The sequence below is a fragment of the Lepidothrix coronata genome, unplaced genomic scaffold (genome assembly GCF_001604755.1).
Source record: "Lepidothrix coronata isolate B3197 unplaced genomic scaffold, Lepidothrix_coronata-1.0 Scaffold86, whole genome shotgun sequence".
Taxonomy (NCBI): domain Eukaryota; kingdom Metazoa; phylum Chordata; class Aves; order Passeriformes; family Pipridae; genus Lepidothrix; species Lepidothrix coronata.
Genome location: NW_016690266.1, coordinates 2758672 through 2776353, shown reverse-complemented (window position 1 = coordinate 2776353; position 17682 = coordinate 2758672). Strand labels below are relative to the sequence as shown.

Here is a 17682-nt window from a genome sequence, read left to right as displayed (position 1 = left end):
ATGGTTCCACTGAGTTATTACACATATTAATTCTATATAACATAGCATATTGTATTAAATCTAAAAATTTACTGATCAATTCCCTGGCCTTTTTTCCCTAAAAAATGCAGGAGTAAGCCATATCTTTATTTCTGATCATAGAATCATAGTATTCCTCTGCTTTAAATAAAATTCCATTTTTTGGAAAAGCAGGTAACTTAATCATGAAGTGGACTGTGAAAAACCAGATGATAAATTTCTAAATAGAGTCCACTGATACTGGTGAAATAATGTTGTTTGTTACAGTTTTGTTCACAAATATTTGCATAAAGAAATGCTGGTTTACCATTCTCACACAACCTTGGAAAAATCATCTAATTTTCTACTGCCTCAGATCCCTCTAAACACAGAGATTACAGTGTTTCCTTTTCTGGTACTGACACTCTTTTGTTTATTTACACTTTAATTTATTTATAGGAATGGTGCCTTGAATAATGTTTAACTGTATATATATTCAGTGATATGTGTATGTGTGTACATTCGTATGTGCACACAGAATCTTATTAAGGCAAATTTGGATTTAAATTACTTGTTCTATTTCTAAGTAACTTCTATGTAAATCTGAAAACAAATAGAAAAATATTGATGTAAATTTGCAAAAATAACCTTTAAAATGTGTTCCATGTTTTGACAACTCCTGATTTAATCTCAGTCATGTGAAAAAAAAGTTTTTGCAATTCCATTTTTTGGGACTCTTAAATGGCATAGAATTAAGTATGGGTACAAATACCTGAACACAAATTTTGTGCTTTTTTTTTTCCAAAAGGCAATTTTGTTTTTTTCTAACCTAGCAGTGCTCTTACTTGAAAGTCATGCACCAGTGCAGAGCTCAGTTTCATACCACTAAATATACAGACACTGTGTTCAGTTTAAATTGTAAAATTATGTGGCATAAACTTGAGTATGACTTCTGTGACATTACTGCAGTTTAGTAACCTTCCCTGTTTATCTAACCTTCAGTGAAGTGTGATATTGTGTTATCAAGCAGATCTGGACATTAATGGCAAAACTGATGATGTCAGTTTTAAAAGTCATCTCTTATGGGACCTTGCAAATATATTGAGAAATAAAAATGCATTTTAAAAACTTTTTTAAGCAATCAGGTATACTTTGTATAACTCTGTTTCTGAGCAATGAAAAGGACAAATTCCATCAAACAATGTTGTTAAATCTGTAGAAAAATCTGTGAGTATGCAACATGTATAGCCTGTATTAATGTATTTTTTATGGGGTTTTTTTTTGAAAAATAGTATTTTACTTAGTTGGGGGATTTTTCTTCAAGATAATAAGAATGGAAGAAATATGTTACTATCTTGTGACATTTCATTAAAGTTAGGATCAGCAAGACTGTGAAAATACCCTTTTGACCATAAATGACTGTGCCAGTATTTATATAGACTTCTGTTACATCAGTAACCTGAGTAAAATCATGTTTTTGTCTGCTGCTCTGTCATCTTTTTCTGTCCTTGGCATTACTTGCTGTAGTAAAATACTTTAAGAATTTTCTTTCATTATGGCAAATGAATTGTTGATTTCCTCTAGATGCTAACAATGTGTGGGCTTACTGGAAATGAGCCGCTTGCTGTATTTCCATGTAATCCTGCAGGTAGCGTTCAAGATGCAGAGATACCTTTTCATAATCAGACAAAAATCTCATTAGCTTCAAGATGAGACTTTTGTGAGGAAAAGAAGAAGTAGCATAGTGGGAATACTGGAGCTTTGGTCTGATGAGAACACAGGGAACATAACCTGAAGTCACAGCAGAGCCTTCAATGAGCCTGAAACCCTCAAAAGGGTGTGTGACTCCTCTTGACAACCAACTGTATGGAGATGAGATTTGCAGGGGAGGTTGGAAGTGTGTTGTAAATAGTTTTGTTTAATAAAGCAGCGGTTCATTAGCTGTTATTCTGTTACATGCAGAAATCCCTATTGGTAGGGATTCTGTGGTTTTCACATATCTACATCTTGTCATAACTTTGTTATTCTCCTTAACTCTCCAAGTGTTTATGCTGGGTTGGAAAAAGAATACAGTATTTTTATTTCTGAAACTGTTAGAAACAAAATATAAAAGATTGTGAATACAGGATGAAAAGGGATAATAACTTTGAAATCCTGAGGCTCAATAACATTGCCTCTAATGCTGCAGTAACTCTACATTGCATTATAGCTCTTCATAGAAGTGTGTTGCATTCAACTCAGCTCCCAAAAGCCAAAGGAATTCCCTTGCCTTCTGTAGCTTTTTTTCTACATTGTGACTGTTCTTTTTAGTTCAAAAACAAACCAGTTCTGTCATCCATTGTTATTTTATCCAAGTCTCTCTCTGCCCCAGCTATTCAACAGTCCTTATAGCAGTATTTTCCATGACCTGCATTTTCCGTATTTCCTTTGCTTCCTCCTTCTTGTTTTTCTGTACTGAAAATGTGAATACTGCTGTGTTAGTTAAAAAAAGCAGAGGGCCACATATTTTCACTTGTGAATGTGCCACACTGTTTTGATCAGTTGTGCTGACCCATCTCTCTGCTTTTGTATGTATTGCATGCATGAGTAATGACCAAAATTTTAAACTCATCTGCTGTGATTAGACCTTGGACAAGGGTTTTGGCAGAATGCTTTAGAAGTTATGCTTTTACTTGTTTGTCTAATGTAATAGCCAGCTCACTGTGTTTAAGCAAGTGTTACAAGGTACACTGAAAAATGAATGGGAAGATGTGGAATGTATTCTTAATGCTGGCTGTAGTACATTAAATAGATTCCATAAATGTTTCTTATATTTTTTTGTGAGCAGTTGGAACTAAGGTTGTTGACAAAGCTCTTCCAAAATACCCCAAATTACCAAAACTCAGTTCATGAATAGGCACTTGCAGGTCCAGGGAAAATCTCTCTCTCTTTAGAACAAAAATGACCAAACTGAAAGAAAGCACAAAATGTTTTGCAAGGTTAATAACCAGTGTGAGTGATCGACACTTCTCAGAATGACTTACATGTGCACATTTATTCTTTAAGTTTATTTTTGCTTAGAAGAGGTGAGTTTTGGTTTGTTTTAGTTGTTTTGGTCTAGGTTTGTTTTCAGGTTGGCTCTGCAAAAGGAGGGCTTTGTCTTACCAGCACAGCCCAAAAAATAAAAATATGAAGACAGATTGTTCCCATATCCAAATCCTGCACCTGTTCTGGGCAGGGTAATTACTAACAAGCTGCTCTCTTTCTAAAATGCCGATTATCCACAGAGCTGATAGAGTCCTACATTCCTCTTAAAGTGGCATTTTACAATGACTCTGAAAAGAAATGCCAATGTTTTCATGAATAAAGATATTGACCAGGGAAAGTAATTGTGTGGCCATAATCATTCAGATAAGAACTGGAGCAACAGGATCTTATAACACAGCAAACTGTAAAGGGAACATGAGGGATGAAAATGATAGGTACTTATGCAAATGTATTATAACTATTCTGTGCCACTTTGTGGATCTGTCTTTTAGTCTCTCTTGCCATCTAGGCCATGTGATTAGTCAAAAACAGCTGAAAAAAAATGGACACAATCATTTGATCACAAAATCAGAATGCTTGCTGGGGTAATTTCCCTTCAAATAGCACACTGCACACCCAGGGCAGATATTATTTAATATCACCAGCTCTATAAAGAGTTTTGTAAAGACTGCAGTATTTCTGTTATAAGTCTCTTGAGTCTGTCTTTTAAAACACCTGAAATGCAACATGAAACTATTTGTCTTTTTTCATTTATCACCTTCTCTTCATGTTTGGGAAATGCAAATGGTAAGAATTTAATGAAGTAGATGCTGGAGGAGTCATTAAGTGATACTGTTGTGATATATCTAAGCTACAGAGAGACTCATTCTCATTCCTACTGCAAAGCAAATCACATTTGCTTTTCCTCTCTAATGCATTTTACCCCTGAAATTCTTGCCGAAATAAGGGAAGGCTGTAATTCTTAGTGCTTTCCTCTGTAGGCTCTGTCCTGGTGACAGTACAGCAAGAGTATATTAAAAAACCAAAAGACAGAAGAAAGCAGATTATTCATTCAAGGCTTCAGAAGATGCTATGCTGGCAGAAACTGCTACAGGCCATAGGTCTTCTAGCTGAGATACTTCGTCTGCCTTCCATGCCTCAACACAAAACCAGGCAACCACCAGACACTGCTGCAGCTCAGTGCTGGTGGATTTTCCGTTCCAAATACCCACAGTCTAAGAGCAAACAGCAATGTGCATCTGCACACCTGTACCACCAAACACTTCAGCCTGGTAAAGTTCACTCCAGACTGCAGAAACAAGGGCAGAATCTCTGCTTTCACTTTGAGCTGTACCCAGCTCTACACACAAACTGGTTGAATTCTTGTTCTTAATTTTTAAAGAAAAATGCATATTTTCTATATTTGACTCATCTCACCATTTATCACCTGAGTCAATCGCAGCACGGGCAGGTAGTTCTAGGAGAAAAAGCAGTTTACTTAAAGCCAGCTCCCAGGGTTAGCTTGTCTCTGAAAGTCTCCCAATAGAGATGCTGGATTTTAACTAACCTGCATCTTCTAGAAAAGCCTCGCAGAGGCACTCTGTAGTCCCCAGGCCAATGCCCTTCCATGTGCCTACTTCTACCAGGCAGTCTCTACTGCTTCTGTCATTATTTCCATTGTAGAAATTGTATGGTGCTTTACACAAATAGCTTTCCAAGAAATCAGGAAAATGCTATTAAGATAATTCAAAACCATGACTTATTAATGCAGCAGGTTGTGCCAATATTTTCCGACCTTTTGTTGTCTTACAACAACCTTAGTTGTACGTGTTTGCTAGAAAAAAATATGTCTTAGACTTTTTATCCTCATTGATTAACAATAAAACTGTACAAGTCAATAAGTTTTAGGAAGGAAGCTGTGATTTTTTTTTTTTTTGTTATGCTGTTTACAAGAAAGACTGTAAGTTTATTCAGGTAAAAATATGGAAATATTTGAGGGGTTTTGTGTTTCTTTAAGATAGTACATCTCTTAATTTTAAGAGTTTCTTTTTCCCAAATTGATATCCGCAATATAAGTTAAAATATGCACTTTCTTTTCTATGTCAAGGGATAAAAAATATTTCCAAATGAAATACATTTAATGGAACTTAGTTTCACATTGTCGTTCTTATTGTAATAGGAACTTGGGCCGTATCTTCTTGTTACAGTCACACAGCTATTATGGAGGTATTTTTGTAGGTTTTTTTTTTTTTAAGGTGAAACATCTACATTTCATGACTTGCATTTCATTCAAAAGTAGAGAACAACAACTCAGAACAGCCTTCTACCACAGGGTTAGAATGACATAGACAGTGGGATCGAGGGCACTCTTAGCAAGTTTGCCGATGACACCAAGCTGTGTAAGAAGGACCTGCACCTGTTGGAGGGAGTCCAGAGGAGGCCACGAATATGGTCAGAGGGCTGCAGCATCTTTCCTGTGACAAGAGGCTGAGAGACTTGGGACTGTTCAGCCCAGAGAAGCAAAGGCTCTGGGAAGACCTTAGAGCACCTTCCAGTACCTAAAGGGGCTACAAGAGAGCTGGAGAGGGCCTATTTGCAAGGGCATGGAGTGACAGAACAAGTGAGAATGGCTTTAAACTGAAGGGGGACATGTTTACATTAGGCATAAGGAAGAAATTCTTCACTGTGTGAGTGGAGGCACTGGAACAGGTTGCCAAGAAAAGCTGTGGATTTCCTGGCAGTGTTCAAGACCAGGTTGGATGGGGCTTTAAGCTACCTTGTCTGGTGGAAGGTGCTCATGGCAGAGGGGTTGCAATGAGATGATCTTTAAGGTCCCTTCCAACTCAAACCATTTTATGATTCTGTGCCCTAGATTGTGATATTCAAGGCCATATCTTGCTAGTGCTTAAAAGATTTTTATGCTTGTAGTGAATCAGTTCCTCATCAGTCTGTAAATTCTATTTGGAGAGGGAGGACATATTTGGAAATCAGCCTAGAAAAGGAGAGAGAAAAATGCTTCAGCATATTTGACTTATATTTGCCTTGTGTGTTTGCTGGGTGTATTTTTTTCAGCATTTCCTACTGAAATACTTTGTTTTGCAGTGGTGAGTGGGATTTAACATAGAGGGATGCTGAAGGGTTGAGATGACTCATGCTTTCCTTTGACAGCCTCAACCTGTCATCCCTCACATCCAGTCTGAAGATTTTTGTTTTAGTTTTTTGTTTGGTTACTACTGCAGAGTTTGCAACCTCTGTAAGATTATATCATACATGTAGTATATAGTTTTTAAGACCAGTTTTTTCTTTTAGGGGTCTTTTCAACAGATATTAAGTGGAGACAATCACAAAGCAGAAACTTTAGGCTCTGAGGCTACAATGTCCATTCGGCTATATGGGCTGAGTTCCCTCATGTTGGTGAATAATAGCTCTTGGTAAATGTGTTCTTTAGCGTTTGGCAGGAGTAGGGATTAGGTTCTCTAACATTGGTGTATGGTTCTTTGTGCATGCAGTATTTAATTTTTCTCTTTGTGGCTGTGTTTTACTAAGGTATTAGTCAGAAATTACATTCAGAAATATATATTGCTAAAGGATTTTTTTTTGGCAACAAGGCAATTAAATGGTTTGTGAAAAAGCTACTCTAAATAATGAAAAAACTTGCAATTGCATTATGCTTTGAGCAGCCATTTTCTGATTCATTAGAGTTAGATTGTAAAATCTATAATAAAATAACAGTGTTATATATAAACCACCAGATTCAAGAGTTGATGTTTTTCAAACCACATTAATAGAAGAGCCTGTTTAGCAGGTTAGATCCTTAAATCTCCATCTGTGTGTTCAGTTGTTATGTGGTAGTTTGCAGTTACAGGGAAACTGTGATGTCAAAATCTTCTCATTGTGTGGCTCTCTGTGATGTTTCTTTTTGAATGCCTCTGTCTTCTAATCACTCTCAAAAAGGACAGCTTCTGTCTTACCACAGTCCAAACATCTATTTATCTGCCTTTTGCTTATGATCATTTTTAAAGGCAGTGTGAGTCTGAAACTATTTTATTGTTGAAGAACAGCAGCTTACTCTGTTTTAAAACTTTGTAGGTCACAGTCCAAGAGTTGAATTCATTAACCTCAAAAAAATTGATTGCAGATGTCCTTCATACTAATTGTACTATGAATTCACCTTATTATAATAATTTTTCTAATATTTCATCAAATATATATGTTTGTGTACAATAACTTTATAAATGTCTTACAAGAATGTTGTCATTCAATATCAAAACAACATCATGACCTTTGATAAATTGTAATATAACTTGATACAACTCATACATTTTATCCAAATATTGAAACAAAGTACTTTATTCTTAATGGAAGTTGAGTTCTTTGTATGCCAGTCTCCAAGATTTCAGCTATCTGGAAGCTCTCGTCTTTCTCACTGTGGGTACCTGTAAGCTTTGTGTGCTCACTACTTGATTCAACTGTTTGCTATTCTCGTTGCAAAAATTTGCACAAGTATTTAGAATGAAGCCTTATTTTTAGAAACTAAACAATATTCATGTCTGCAGAGAAGAATGTCTTGAATAATGAGGACTTGGTACAGTTTTTAGAGGCTTTGGTACATTCATCAAGTTGTCCAGCTTCTGTCATTCTAAGCCAATCCTTTGGATTAGAGTTTCATGATGCTCAGAGGGAAACTACTGTTTAATCACCACCACTTGGTTTTATGAGCTGCTAGTTCTTTTATCTGTCAAACGTCATAGAAATAAGGCTCATATTGTTATGTTTAGAGTAAGTTTCTGTTTTCTAGAGTGTGCTATTAACATTAAAATAATTCTTACTTAAAGTAAAATAATAGCTTGGGTATGAATTTAAATGCAGGACACAGAAGTTCTGTATTTTTATGAAAATGCTGCGGATCATTGCAATGTCAGTGTGGTCCGGGCTGTCCAGAAGGGATTGAACCATGCAATTCTCATGTCCTTGGAATCACCAAAGAGGTTCATGAAGCCATTATGCAGGCCTTGAAAACCTGATCTTTAAGGCTAGTCAGGAAGCTGCTGTGGTAATTTATATTTCACGGGGTGGGAGGGAATCTGAAGGAGCTGAAGAAAATGAGGGGAGCAGGCAGGCTGGCATGGGGCTGGGAAGCAGGGGCAATGGGATGGAGAATGGAGACGAATGCCAGGAGTTCCTTCTTACAGCATTTTTTCCCCCTGTGAGCCAAGGACAGGAGTCCTGATCTTCAGTTAAAAACCCTCTGGTATCAAAGATGTGTTGTTGGTTGTGGTAATCAGGTTCTTCTGCACAGTGATTCCTGGGAAAGCTGCACAGAGTTCAATGTGGGAGGGACTGGCCTTCATCTGCTTATATTTCCTGGAAAAGAGGACCAGGGAGAGAAGATGTCTTTTACAGGCAGAAATGAATGTCTGAGTGGCTAAAAAAATATTAAAAATTAAAGACACTGTTGGAGCTGCTGTTGTGGGCTATGTGTGGTGTTGAGGTTATGTGTGTCAGCTAAGAAGTCACAAGAGCATTGCCTCTTGTCACAAGACTTCTCCATTTCACATTGATTATAACTCAGAAAAGCAAAATGAAATAATGCATATGTGAAAAAGTTTGAACATGTTTTTGGAAGCTTATAAAACAGAACAAGGACATGCTTTCCTGCAACTTAGTCCTCCCCATAGAATAAGCAGGCTGAGGTGGCTGTCCTCATCCCTCTGCCCTTTTGCCCAGTGGAAAAGATGAAAGAACGTTCTCGGTGTGTATCACAGGATTAACAAAACCAGTATTGAAGATCAAATAGGAGAGACTCCACATAATCGCTCATCTTTCGTGGCAGTCATTCCCTGTGCATTCAGTGGAGAGGCAGCCTCACAGAGCTCTGCTGGTGCACGTCCTGGCAGTGGGAGGGGTAGAGAAGCTTTTACATGCTGTTGTGAACTAAAGGGCAAGTGTGAACTAAAGCCATGTTTTTACCCCACCTGTGTAGCTTGTGTTGATTGTGGAGCACTTGTATAAATACCTCACCTTTGTAAGTAGGATGAAGTAGGATCTTCTCACAAGTTCCTTCCAGTTGTTTTTTTTTCACAATCTTGTGATAGCATTTAGTTTTGTGATACTAAAGGTACGAGTAATTGTGGCAGAGAAATATTTATGCTTTCGAGATATAGACAGAAAAAAATATTGGTTTCTGTGAGGGAAAGTTAGGGTTGTAAGAAACAATTGTACTATTTTTGTCATTCTGTTGTTAGATGTTTACATGCTATTTGGTCTTAAACTGTACCATGAACACAGACAGTGTATTGCTATTACTGACAAACGTAAATGGAGCTTGGCAGGAGGTAAACGTGTAACCACACAGGATGTAGGTTTAAGAGCACTAGTAGTTAAAGAAGCATCCATTTAACATTTGTTATAAGCTACTGTTGTTTTTTTATAACTAATAGGGGAGCAGTTAACAGTTGATTTACTGTATAGGGGAAAAGAGCTTGTAGCTTCAGATGGAATACTTGCAGCCTCAGGCAGTTTTGTTAGTGTTTTCTATTACAAATAAGTTTAATAGTGTACATTAAAAAGGATGTGTATTTAAACCTTTATGGTCCATACCGTGTTAGGTAGAATTACAGTAAATTGCTACATTTCATTTCTGTAATTATCTTATAAACTGCTAGTGATACTGTCCTGAAGTTTATGTTCAGCACATTTTAACACAGATTGTATTTTGGACAGCTTGCATCAGATGATTTGATTTTCTCTTAGGGGTATAAAATTACATATTTATATATTAAAAAAAAAGAGAGGGATCTATTAAAAAGCATAAGAGTTACACACCTTTGGATGACTCTGTGTACTGTGGACCAGGGAGGGATCATGAGCACCTCCCGTGCTGTGATTATGAGTATGCACTGAGCAATTTTCCTATCACTAATAGTTCTAGAAATGTATGTTTGTGAAACATGGTCTTTTCCTTTTATTTTATTTTTTTCCATTCCTGTAGGAACTTGGAAGTAACAGCCCTCCGCAGAGGAACTGGAAGGGAATTGCTATTGCGCTCCTGGTGATTCTAGTTGTTTGTTCACTCATCACTATGTCAGTCATTCTTTTAACCCCAGGTAACCTACTTCTTTATTTTATCTTATTAAAGGTGTATGATTCATAATGCAGTCATGAAAAGTGACATATAATTGTTAAAGTATCTCTTGCCCTTGAGCATTTTTAACTTGTGGCTACTACAAATTTTGTGCCTGTAGGGACTCAACAGTTACTGGAGGCCTTGTGGAGCAGAAGCACTTGAGTTTGGCAGTAGGTCCTTAGAATTGTGTCAACCTTGGGATGGCTACAAGCAATCCTCATTAGCTCCAGTAGATGTGAACTGACTTTAAGATTTTGTCACTTGGGCTGTAGTTTCAGATTCACAGATGAGCTAAGAGAAAGCTGCATGTCATTAGAAACAAATTCCCAGAATGAAACTTCTCACTGATCAGAACATGCATCTTTCTTATGTACATGCACAGGCTTCTTCCCTTTTCTTTCTCTCAAAAACAAATAGGGGAAATTAATGGTTCAGTCACAGAAAAAAAAAGGGAGAGCACAAGTATTAGACTAAAAGAGCAGTTAGACCTGTAAAATAATTATGCCTTTCTTTTTTCTTTGGTTCTAATATGATTTGAGTTATTTTTCCAAAGACTTTCTTTTTACCACTGAATCAACAACTATTTAACTATATCATAGAACCTGAGAAGGAAACGCTGCACAAGTTTTAAAGAAAAAATATCTTTGAATTCGTCAGTTTTAAAGTTACAGCATAAAGTACCTGATTTGCTTGGCATGCCTAGAAGGTAACTATTGTTCTGCATTTGTTCTGCTATTGAAATGCCCCAATTGTGTAAACCAAAGGGTTATTAAAGTACTTTTTAGTTAAATAATGGTTCCAGACTATTTGGTCACTGGATGAAATCATCAAGGGATGCTGGCTGTGTCTGTCCATGAACAAGTACAGCAGTAGACCACTACTGCTTGAAAGGAAGGTGATGAGACTGAATGCAAAAGGATCAAAAAACTTTGCTTATTAGAGGGAATGACACAGCTGGAGACAGTACGTAGGAATACTATGGATTATTCTGCTTCTTCTGCTTTGTGTGAATATCTGCTACATATGCCTGCTGCTGTCCAAAGTGACTGCCTATTTCCATGTTGAACACTTGAGAAAAATAAAAGCAAAGTTGTTCTGCTGTAGTCTCAGTGTATAGGAGTTTCTTCAGGGAATAACAGAAAAGAGATTTTGAGAGCAAATGGTAGTGTCTCCTGGTACACTTTAAGACAGAAGACTGTTTTCTGCTTCAAGGAGAGGTAGCTTTTTTGGAAGACTTGCAAAAAATCAAATGTTATGCTGGAATCTACAATAATAAAGATCAGTTGTGGCTCTTATATCTATAGAGAATTATTAATAATGTAAAAAACATAAACTGAAGTCTTCGAAGGCACTAGTGGAAAAAGAATAAACAACCTAGGGAAATGTTAACTTTTTGTTTAAAATATGTTAAAAATGCTCAGCGAATTACAACACCTCCAAGGCTGTTTCAAAATCCAGAGATCTTGCTTGTAAACTTGCATAAGCTGGGACCTACATTTCGTTTCAAGCCATGCGAGTGAAAACTAGTTCTGTCAGCTCAGATGCTCTAAGATATCCCGTAGAGACTGTAAAGCTTGATATGAATAAAAACCTTTTTCCCAGAATGATCTAGTCCATAAAACTGGGCTTTATTGCAGGTTGGAAATGCTTACCAAAGAAAGATTTGGAGGCACACTGTAGGACAGCTACTTTCCCTGTTTTGACCCTAATCAGTGCTGTTCCCCCTTCACTTTCATTATTAATTAATGTATTTTTGGAAGAAAATATTTTGATACTCTACTGGTCTGCTGGCAGGTACTAAGCAGTATAGCTGAAGCTATTTTGTCATGAATATATGTAAGATCACTTTGGGATGTTTGCATTTGGGGAGAGGAGAAAGTTGGAGCCCATCACAGATCTGACTGTTGGGAGGTGCTCAGTTCTAAGGTGCCTCTAATCTGTTACATAAATTCTTGGGTTAGCAAATTCTTCTCATAAAATATAATAGGTCTGAATTTAGATCTTCAATGAAATAGGGGGAATTATGTCCTGTGTTACCTTGGGATACTTCAGAGTGCATTGCTTATTATTTCTAATACCATTTTGAGCATCAGAGAGTTCTTTCCCTATTTAGTTCTGCCTGTATGGATGGGTGCTTTTTAGATTTCATGTAAATTCCCCTAAACACTGTACATCGTACTGCTTCTTTTTATGGAGATGATAATCATTTCAGATCGTTGTTGCTCAGAAGCCTGATTGTTTCATTTGTATTTTTTTTGAGGCAAAAGTGTGCTTACTGATATGCCAAATACAACAGCAATGTCTCTTTTGCCTACAGTTATTTATACGTTGTTTTGTCCACAATATAAGAAACTCTTGTGTCTGTGTACACTCACAGCTGTCATTGCAGTTCTCTCAAACTTTGAGCAACAGCTTTCCTGCCTTTTTTTAGTAGAGAGATCAATGCTTCCATATGGGATAGCAAGTTTTTAAAAGAAAGTGTAAATTTTTTAAGCAAAAGGCTTCAAAGAGGCTCTAGCTTCCAGTAAATACGGAATTGGTACTAAAACTAAAAGAAAATTCTTGCTTTTTTGTTGTTGTTGATGTTGGGGTTTTTTGTTTGTTTGTTTGTTTTTTTTTAGTATTTTTTTATTACATGAAATATAACTTGAATATACAACAGGAAGCAGGAACTATGTTGAAATAAGAGATGTATTTTGACCTACTTATAGCTTCTGTTCAAGTCTGAAGCATCTGTGTTGTAATTATGGTTGTGGTTTTAGTAAATTATACCGACAGTATTAGTAATATTTTGGTACCTTTTATCTTGCTTTTAATCTATAATAATACTCGGAATCTTTATAAATATCTTAGTGTTCTCAACAAAGATATGGAAAAATGGAAGGCCAAACCATTCAGTGATGTAAGACATCAGTGGCAGAATCTGAATGAACTCCCAGTCCAATAACCACTTGTTGGGGCTCAACAAGTGAATCTCTGTGGTATAAGGAATGCATTAAATAAACCCCATTGCACCCATCAAGTAGAAATTGCTATACTGCTCTGTACTTGGGAGTAGAAGGCAAATATCCCTACTAGTTTTCTTCAAAATTAAATAAGTGCTAGGCTAAGGAAAGTGTATGAAGATACAAAAGAATGAGATTACTGTTGTTAAAGCAAGGAACTGGAGTGTGGAAAAACCTGGGAGTTTCAGAGTAGGAGCCTGTTTGTCCTCTGGGGCAACTTAATTATGAATCTAGTTGTTTTTATGTAATATTTGGAGTTGATTGCTTGAGAAGTATTTAAGACAAAACAAAAGAAAATACCTTGGGAATAATCTTATAAATATATCTTTATATTGCGAATTAGTGGCCAGTGCATAAACAGAAATAGCTGTTTATGAGATGCCATCATTTAGTTTATATGTCAGTATAAATATAACACAAGTATCCTTCTTTTTCTGCTTGTATTCTATTTCATGTTGTCAGAGTTTCATCACATACCTGCACATACTGAAATATTGATAGGTAGATTTTTAGAGATCAGTTCCTTTAAATCACTCCTGCCTTTAAATCAACATTTTTTTTTATTTTTTTTTTTTTTGCTTTGCATCATGACAGTATGTTCCCTATTGCAGGAATTATGTGAAGACCTATCTGATTGATCACTGTTGATTTGTATTTCGAAAGTGAGAAATGCTCAACTGAAAGGATTAGCACTTAAAAGCTTTTATATGAAAAATCACCTGAGAATGATCTAAGGGTTGTACAGACATTGCTACCCTTGTATAGGTATTTTGCCACAACACTTAAGGCTGTGTTTTCATTTAGGGACTGACAGTAGTTCTACCTTCATGTTAACTTACAATTTCTGAAGATGTGGCAGACTCAAATGCTTTACTCAGGACTCCTTTACTGAGACATTGATATTGGCATTTAAACCATGCCTGCTGATAGATGTACTTACTGTTGAGCAAACTGGCATGTACCTCTAATCACAGACTCAGAGAACACTCAGTGTTTGCTTTGCTGTCACATGATGAAAAAAAAAGGACAGCTTTAAAGAAAAATTCCTTTAGAGAACATTTAGGCCAGCCAAATTGGCAGGAAATGCTCTTTTTGAAAGATTTTGAGAAGAGAAGAGAATCCATTTGGGTTATATACGAGAGAAAAACTGTTTAGAACAGGGTTAGGATCGACCCCTCGATACCATCTCTCATATTGCTCTTAAATTAATAGAAAACAAACTAAACATTTTTTTTTTGTGTTATGGAGAATCATTGCCAGAAGATTCAGGTTTCTGGTCAATGCTGTATAGACTTCCTGTAACTACTGTACACTGGCAAGTCAGCTTTTCATATCTGACTACTTTAAGGCAAGTTTTTTTTCCTTTGTCATACAAACACAATATGAACTATCCTAATTCCCAGTTATCGATATACCTGTTAGCTTGCATACAGTTTAGTAGTGGTGTTTTTCCATGACATTTAACATGAAGCCTTTATCCTAATTTCTAGCATGAAAACATTTTTTCCACAGAAAAGTCAATAGGGAGCTTCAGTTAATGGTATACTGCACAACATAATTATTAGTTTTATTTGCTAAGTTAGAAGGTAAATTTTATGAGATGTGTAGACTACTTATAGCCTGCAGAAATAATATCCTATAAACTCATGAGAAATAACAAGGCTATTAATTTCTACTTTTGCAGTCTTCTAGTTTGGTAAGCACAAATAGGTTTGTAATTTGGAATTAATACACATCAGTCGTTGAACTATATTTAGTTAGATGTGCAGTTAAAAAGTAGCCTTTTAGTTTTTAACATTTGGTTTTGTTTTTATCTTCTATAATCTGTATCATTATATACATAAATATATATATAATTTCAGAATGAAATAGAAATCTGTGACAAATTGTGTGAGGACATTGGAAATATAACTCCTTCAAGGAATAATTCAATAAAATTTACAACAGAAATGANATACGAAGTGGTAAAAGGCAGTCTTTTTAAAAAAAACCCACAAGTACATCCTAGAATCAAAGAATAGTTTGGATTGAAAGGGACCTTAAAGATCATCTTGTTTGAACCCCCTGCCATGGGCAGAGCCACTTCCCACTAGACCAGGTTGCTCAAACCCCCATCAAACCTGGCCTTGAACACTTTCAGGGATGGGGCATCCACAGCTTCTCTGGGCGGACTGTCCCAGTGCCTCAACACCCTCACATTGAAGAATTTCATCTTAATATCTAATCTAAGCCTGCCCTCTTTTGGTTTAAAGCCATTCCCCCTTGTCCTGTCACTCCAGGCCCTTGTTCAAAGTTCCTCTCCAGCTCTCTTGGAACCCCTTTAGGTACCGGAAGGTGCTCTGAGGTGTCCCCAGAACCTTCTCTTCTCCAGACTGAGCAACTCCAACTCTCAGCCTGTTTTCATAGGATGGGTGCTCCAGCCCTCAGAGCATCTTTGTGGCCTGTTGGAGCAGGCCTGTATCCATATCACTTGGAGAAGGAAGTTACCATCAACCGGGAACCTCCTGGATTGGTTATGCCCTGCTGTGCTGCCCCCCCGACAGATACTGGTGTGGTTGAAGTCCCCCATGAAGACCAGGGCTTGTGCATGTGAGGACACCCCTCATCCAGGGTCTCATCCACTTTGTTTTCCTTGCCAGGTGGCCTGTAGCAGACTCCCTTTATAATGTCACATATCCTTGCCCTCTCTTTAATTCTGACCCATAAGCTCTGGGTTGGCTACTCATCCATGCCCAGGAGGAGCTCTGTGCATTCCAGCTGGTCACTGACATAGAGGGTGATCCCCCTTCTGTTCTCCCCTGCCTGTGAGTATAAACATTGTGAAGTACATACTAAATGTATGTGCTCGAGAAAAGTTAACCCAGTATAGTGTTTTGAGGGTTCATATGATGTATAATTCATCATGCTATAGATAAACTGAGCCTCTGAGATATTGATAGAGTGGAAAGTTAGTGTCAAGGATTTCAAACAGGGCTCTATTTTAAAGACTTAGCATTAGGAGAAGAGTTACTTTTCAAACATCCAGTAAAGTTTCACAAAGATGCCAGTTTAGAAATGCTAATAGTAATTTAAAAACTTACTTTAAAATCCAATTTATATCATGTTTTCTTGGCAGGCATGTGAATCAGAGTACAGAGAGCAGAGCTGGTGTTCCTTTCTTCTCTGATAGACTTTCTGTACACAGCTGATATATTGTTTTAGTGATTTTTATTAAAGCAGTTAAAAAAAGTTCTGTCTTGGGTAAGACAGTTTTTTGGCAACCTAACAGCTTGTGTCAGCTTGATTGCTAGTTGACAAACTGGCAGGATACAAGGGGTCACAATAGGTAGGAACAGACTCAGGAAAGGTTAGAAGGGAAATTCATTTAGAATCATAAACAGCATCAGGATCAGAGTGTGTTGCATCGAAATAGGTGATAGAAAACAGCTTGTTGCGGGTAGGCAGTCAGCAAGGTTATGGAGAAAGGGGAAAATGGGCATATGAAGAGCCCAATATTTGATGCTGTTAAGTTCGAAGTAGTTTTTTGAGGACATGGAATGTATTTGTAGAGCTGAGCAAAACATATATAACAACATGTGCTTACTTTGAAGATAAAAACTCAGTGTGTGGCAGGAGCAAGAGCTAACAAGTCCCATGATGTGTAAACAGAGGGATTAGGTATAAATCAAGAGAGATAATGTTACTCTGCTGTAAAGCTCTAGTAAGACTGCGGGTGGAATATTGTGTCCCATGCTGGACTTGTAGAATATAATAAAAAAAAAACGAACAGGGTATTTTGATCCTCGGAAGGTAGGAAGAGGGCAAAAAGCTTATTTAAGGATTACAATATTTGTCTTATGAGGGAGGATTTGAACAACTCTGCATGCTTAGCCTTATAAGACACCAAGTGCAAGAAGAGTTGATTATGGTGTTTACAGAGTCCCTGCTGCGATCTGGGACCATGAAAATGCAGCAGTGCCGTGGCATGAGCAGCTGTGGTGGCTTGTGTCTATTGTAAATTTATGATGTGCATTAAAAAGCAGTTTCTCTTCAATACAGCAAGGATGCACCTTATTAATACCAGCTAAAGTGGCTTCAGCAGGCAGTACTGATGTTTAAAGTCAAAAATATCTTATTGCTGTTGATTTCCGTAAGCTTTCAGCTGAGCCTCTAATTGAGAAATTTGGCTGAATAAAGACCAATAATGAAACTATGATTGACTTTGTTCTCTGTGAAGGATCATGTTTTCATCCCAAATGTTTTTCAGGATATGACCTTTACAAAGGACATTTCTTTGTTAAAGAAGTGCTGGTAACATTGGGTTGACAGAAAGATAACAAGATTGCTGCTTGACTGCTGTGATTCTAGATACTCTTTTTTCTATGGGTCTCCCATCAGAGAACTGCTTCATATCAGGAAGGACAAAATCTGGCTAACAAAAAGTTCCTCACATAGAGAAGGTGAATGGAAGGAAGGATGCAAGGGAAAAGCTCACAGAGTGGAGAAATAACTGCAGTAATTTATGGTAACCTGCCCAATAACGATAAAATTATTAAAAAACAGCCTGGG

The 17682-nt window shown here is 37.1% G+C and overlaps 1 protein-coding gene across 2 annotated transcripts in view; it reads left to right on the top strand.

The window, feature by feature from the left end:
• DPP10 (dipeptidyl peptidase like 10) overlaps positions 1–17682 on the top strand; it is a 265798-nt gene that overhangs the window by 40962 nt on the left and 207154 nt on the right. For both annotated transcript variants that reach the window (XM_017820942.1, XM_017820943.1), the window contains exon 2: positions 9995–10109. In XM_017820942.1, the coding sequence (XP_017676431.1) occupies positions 9995–10109 (115 nt within the window). The remainder of the gene's footprint in view (positions 1–9994; positions 10110–17682) is intronic.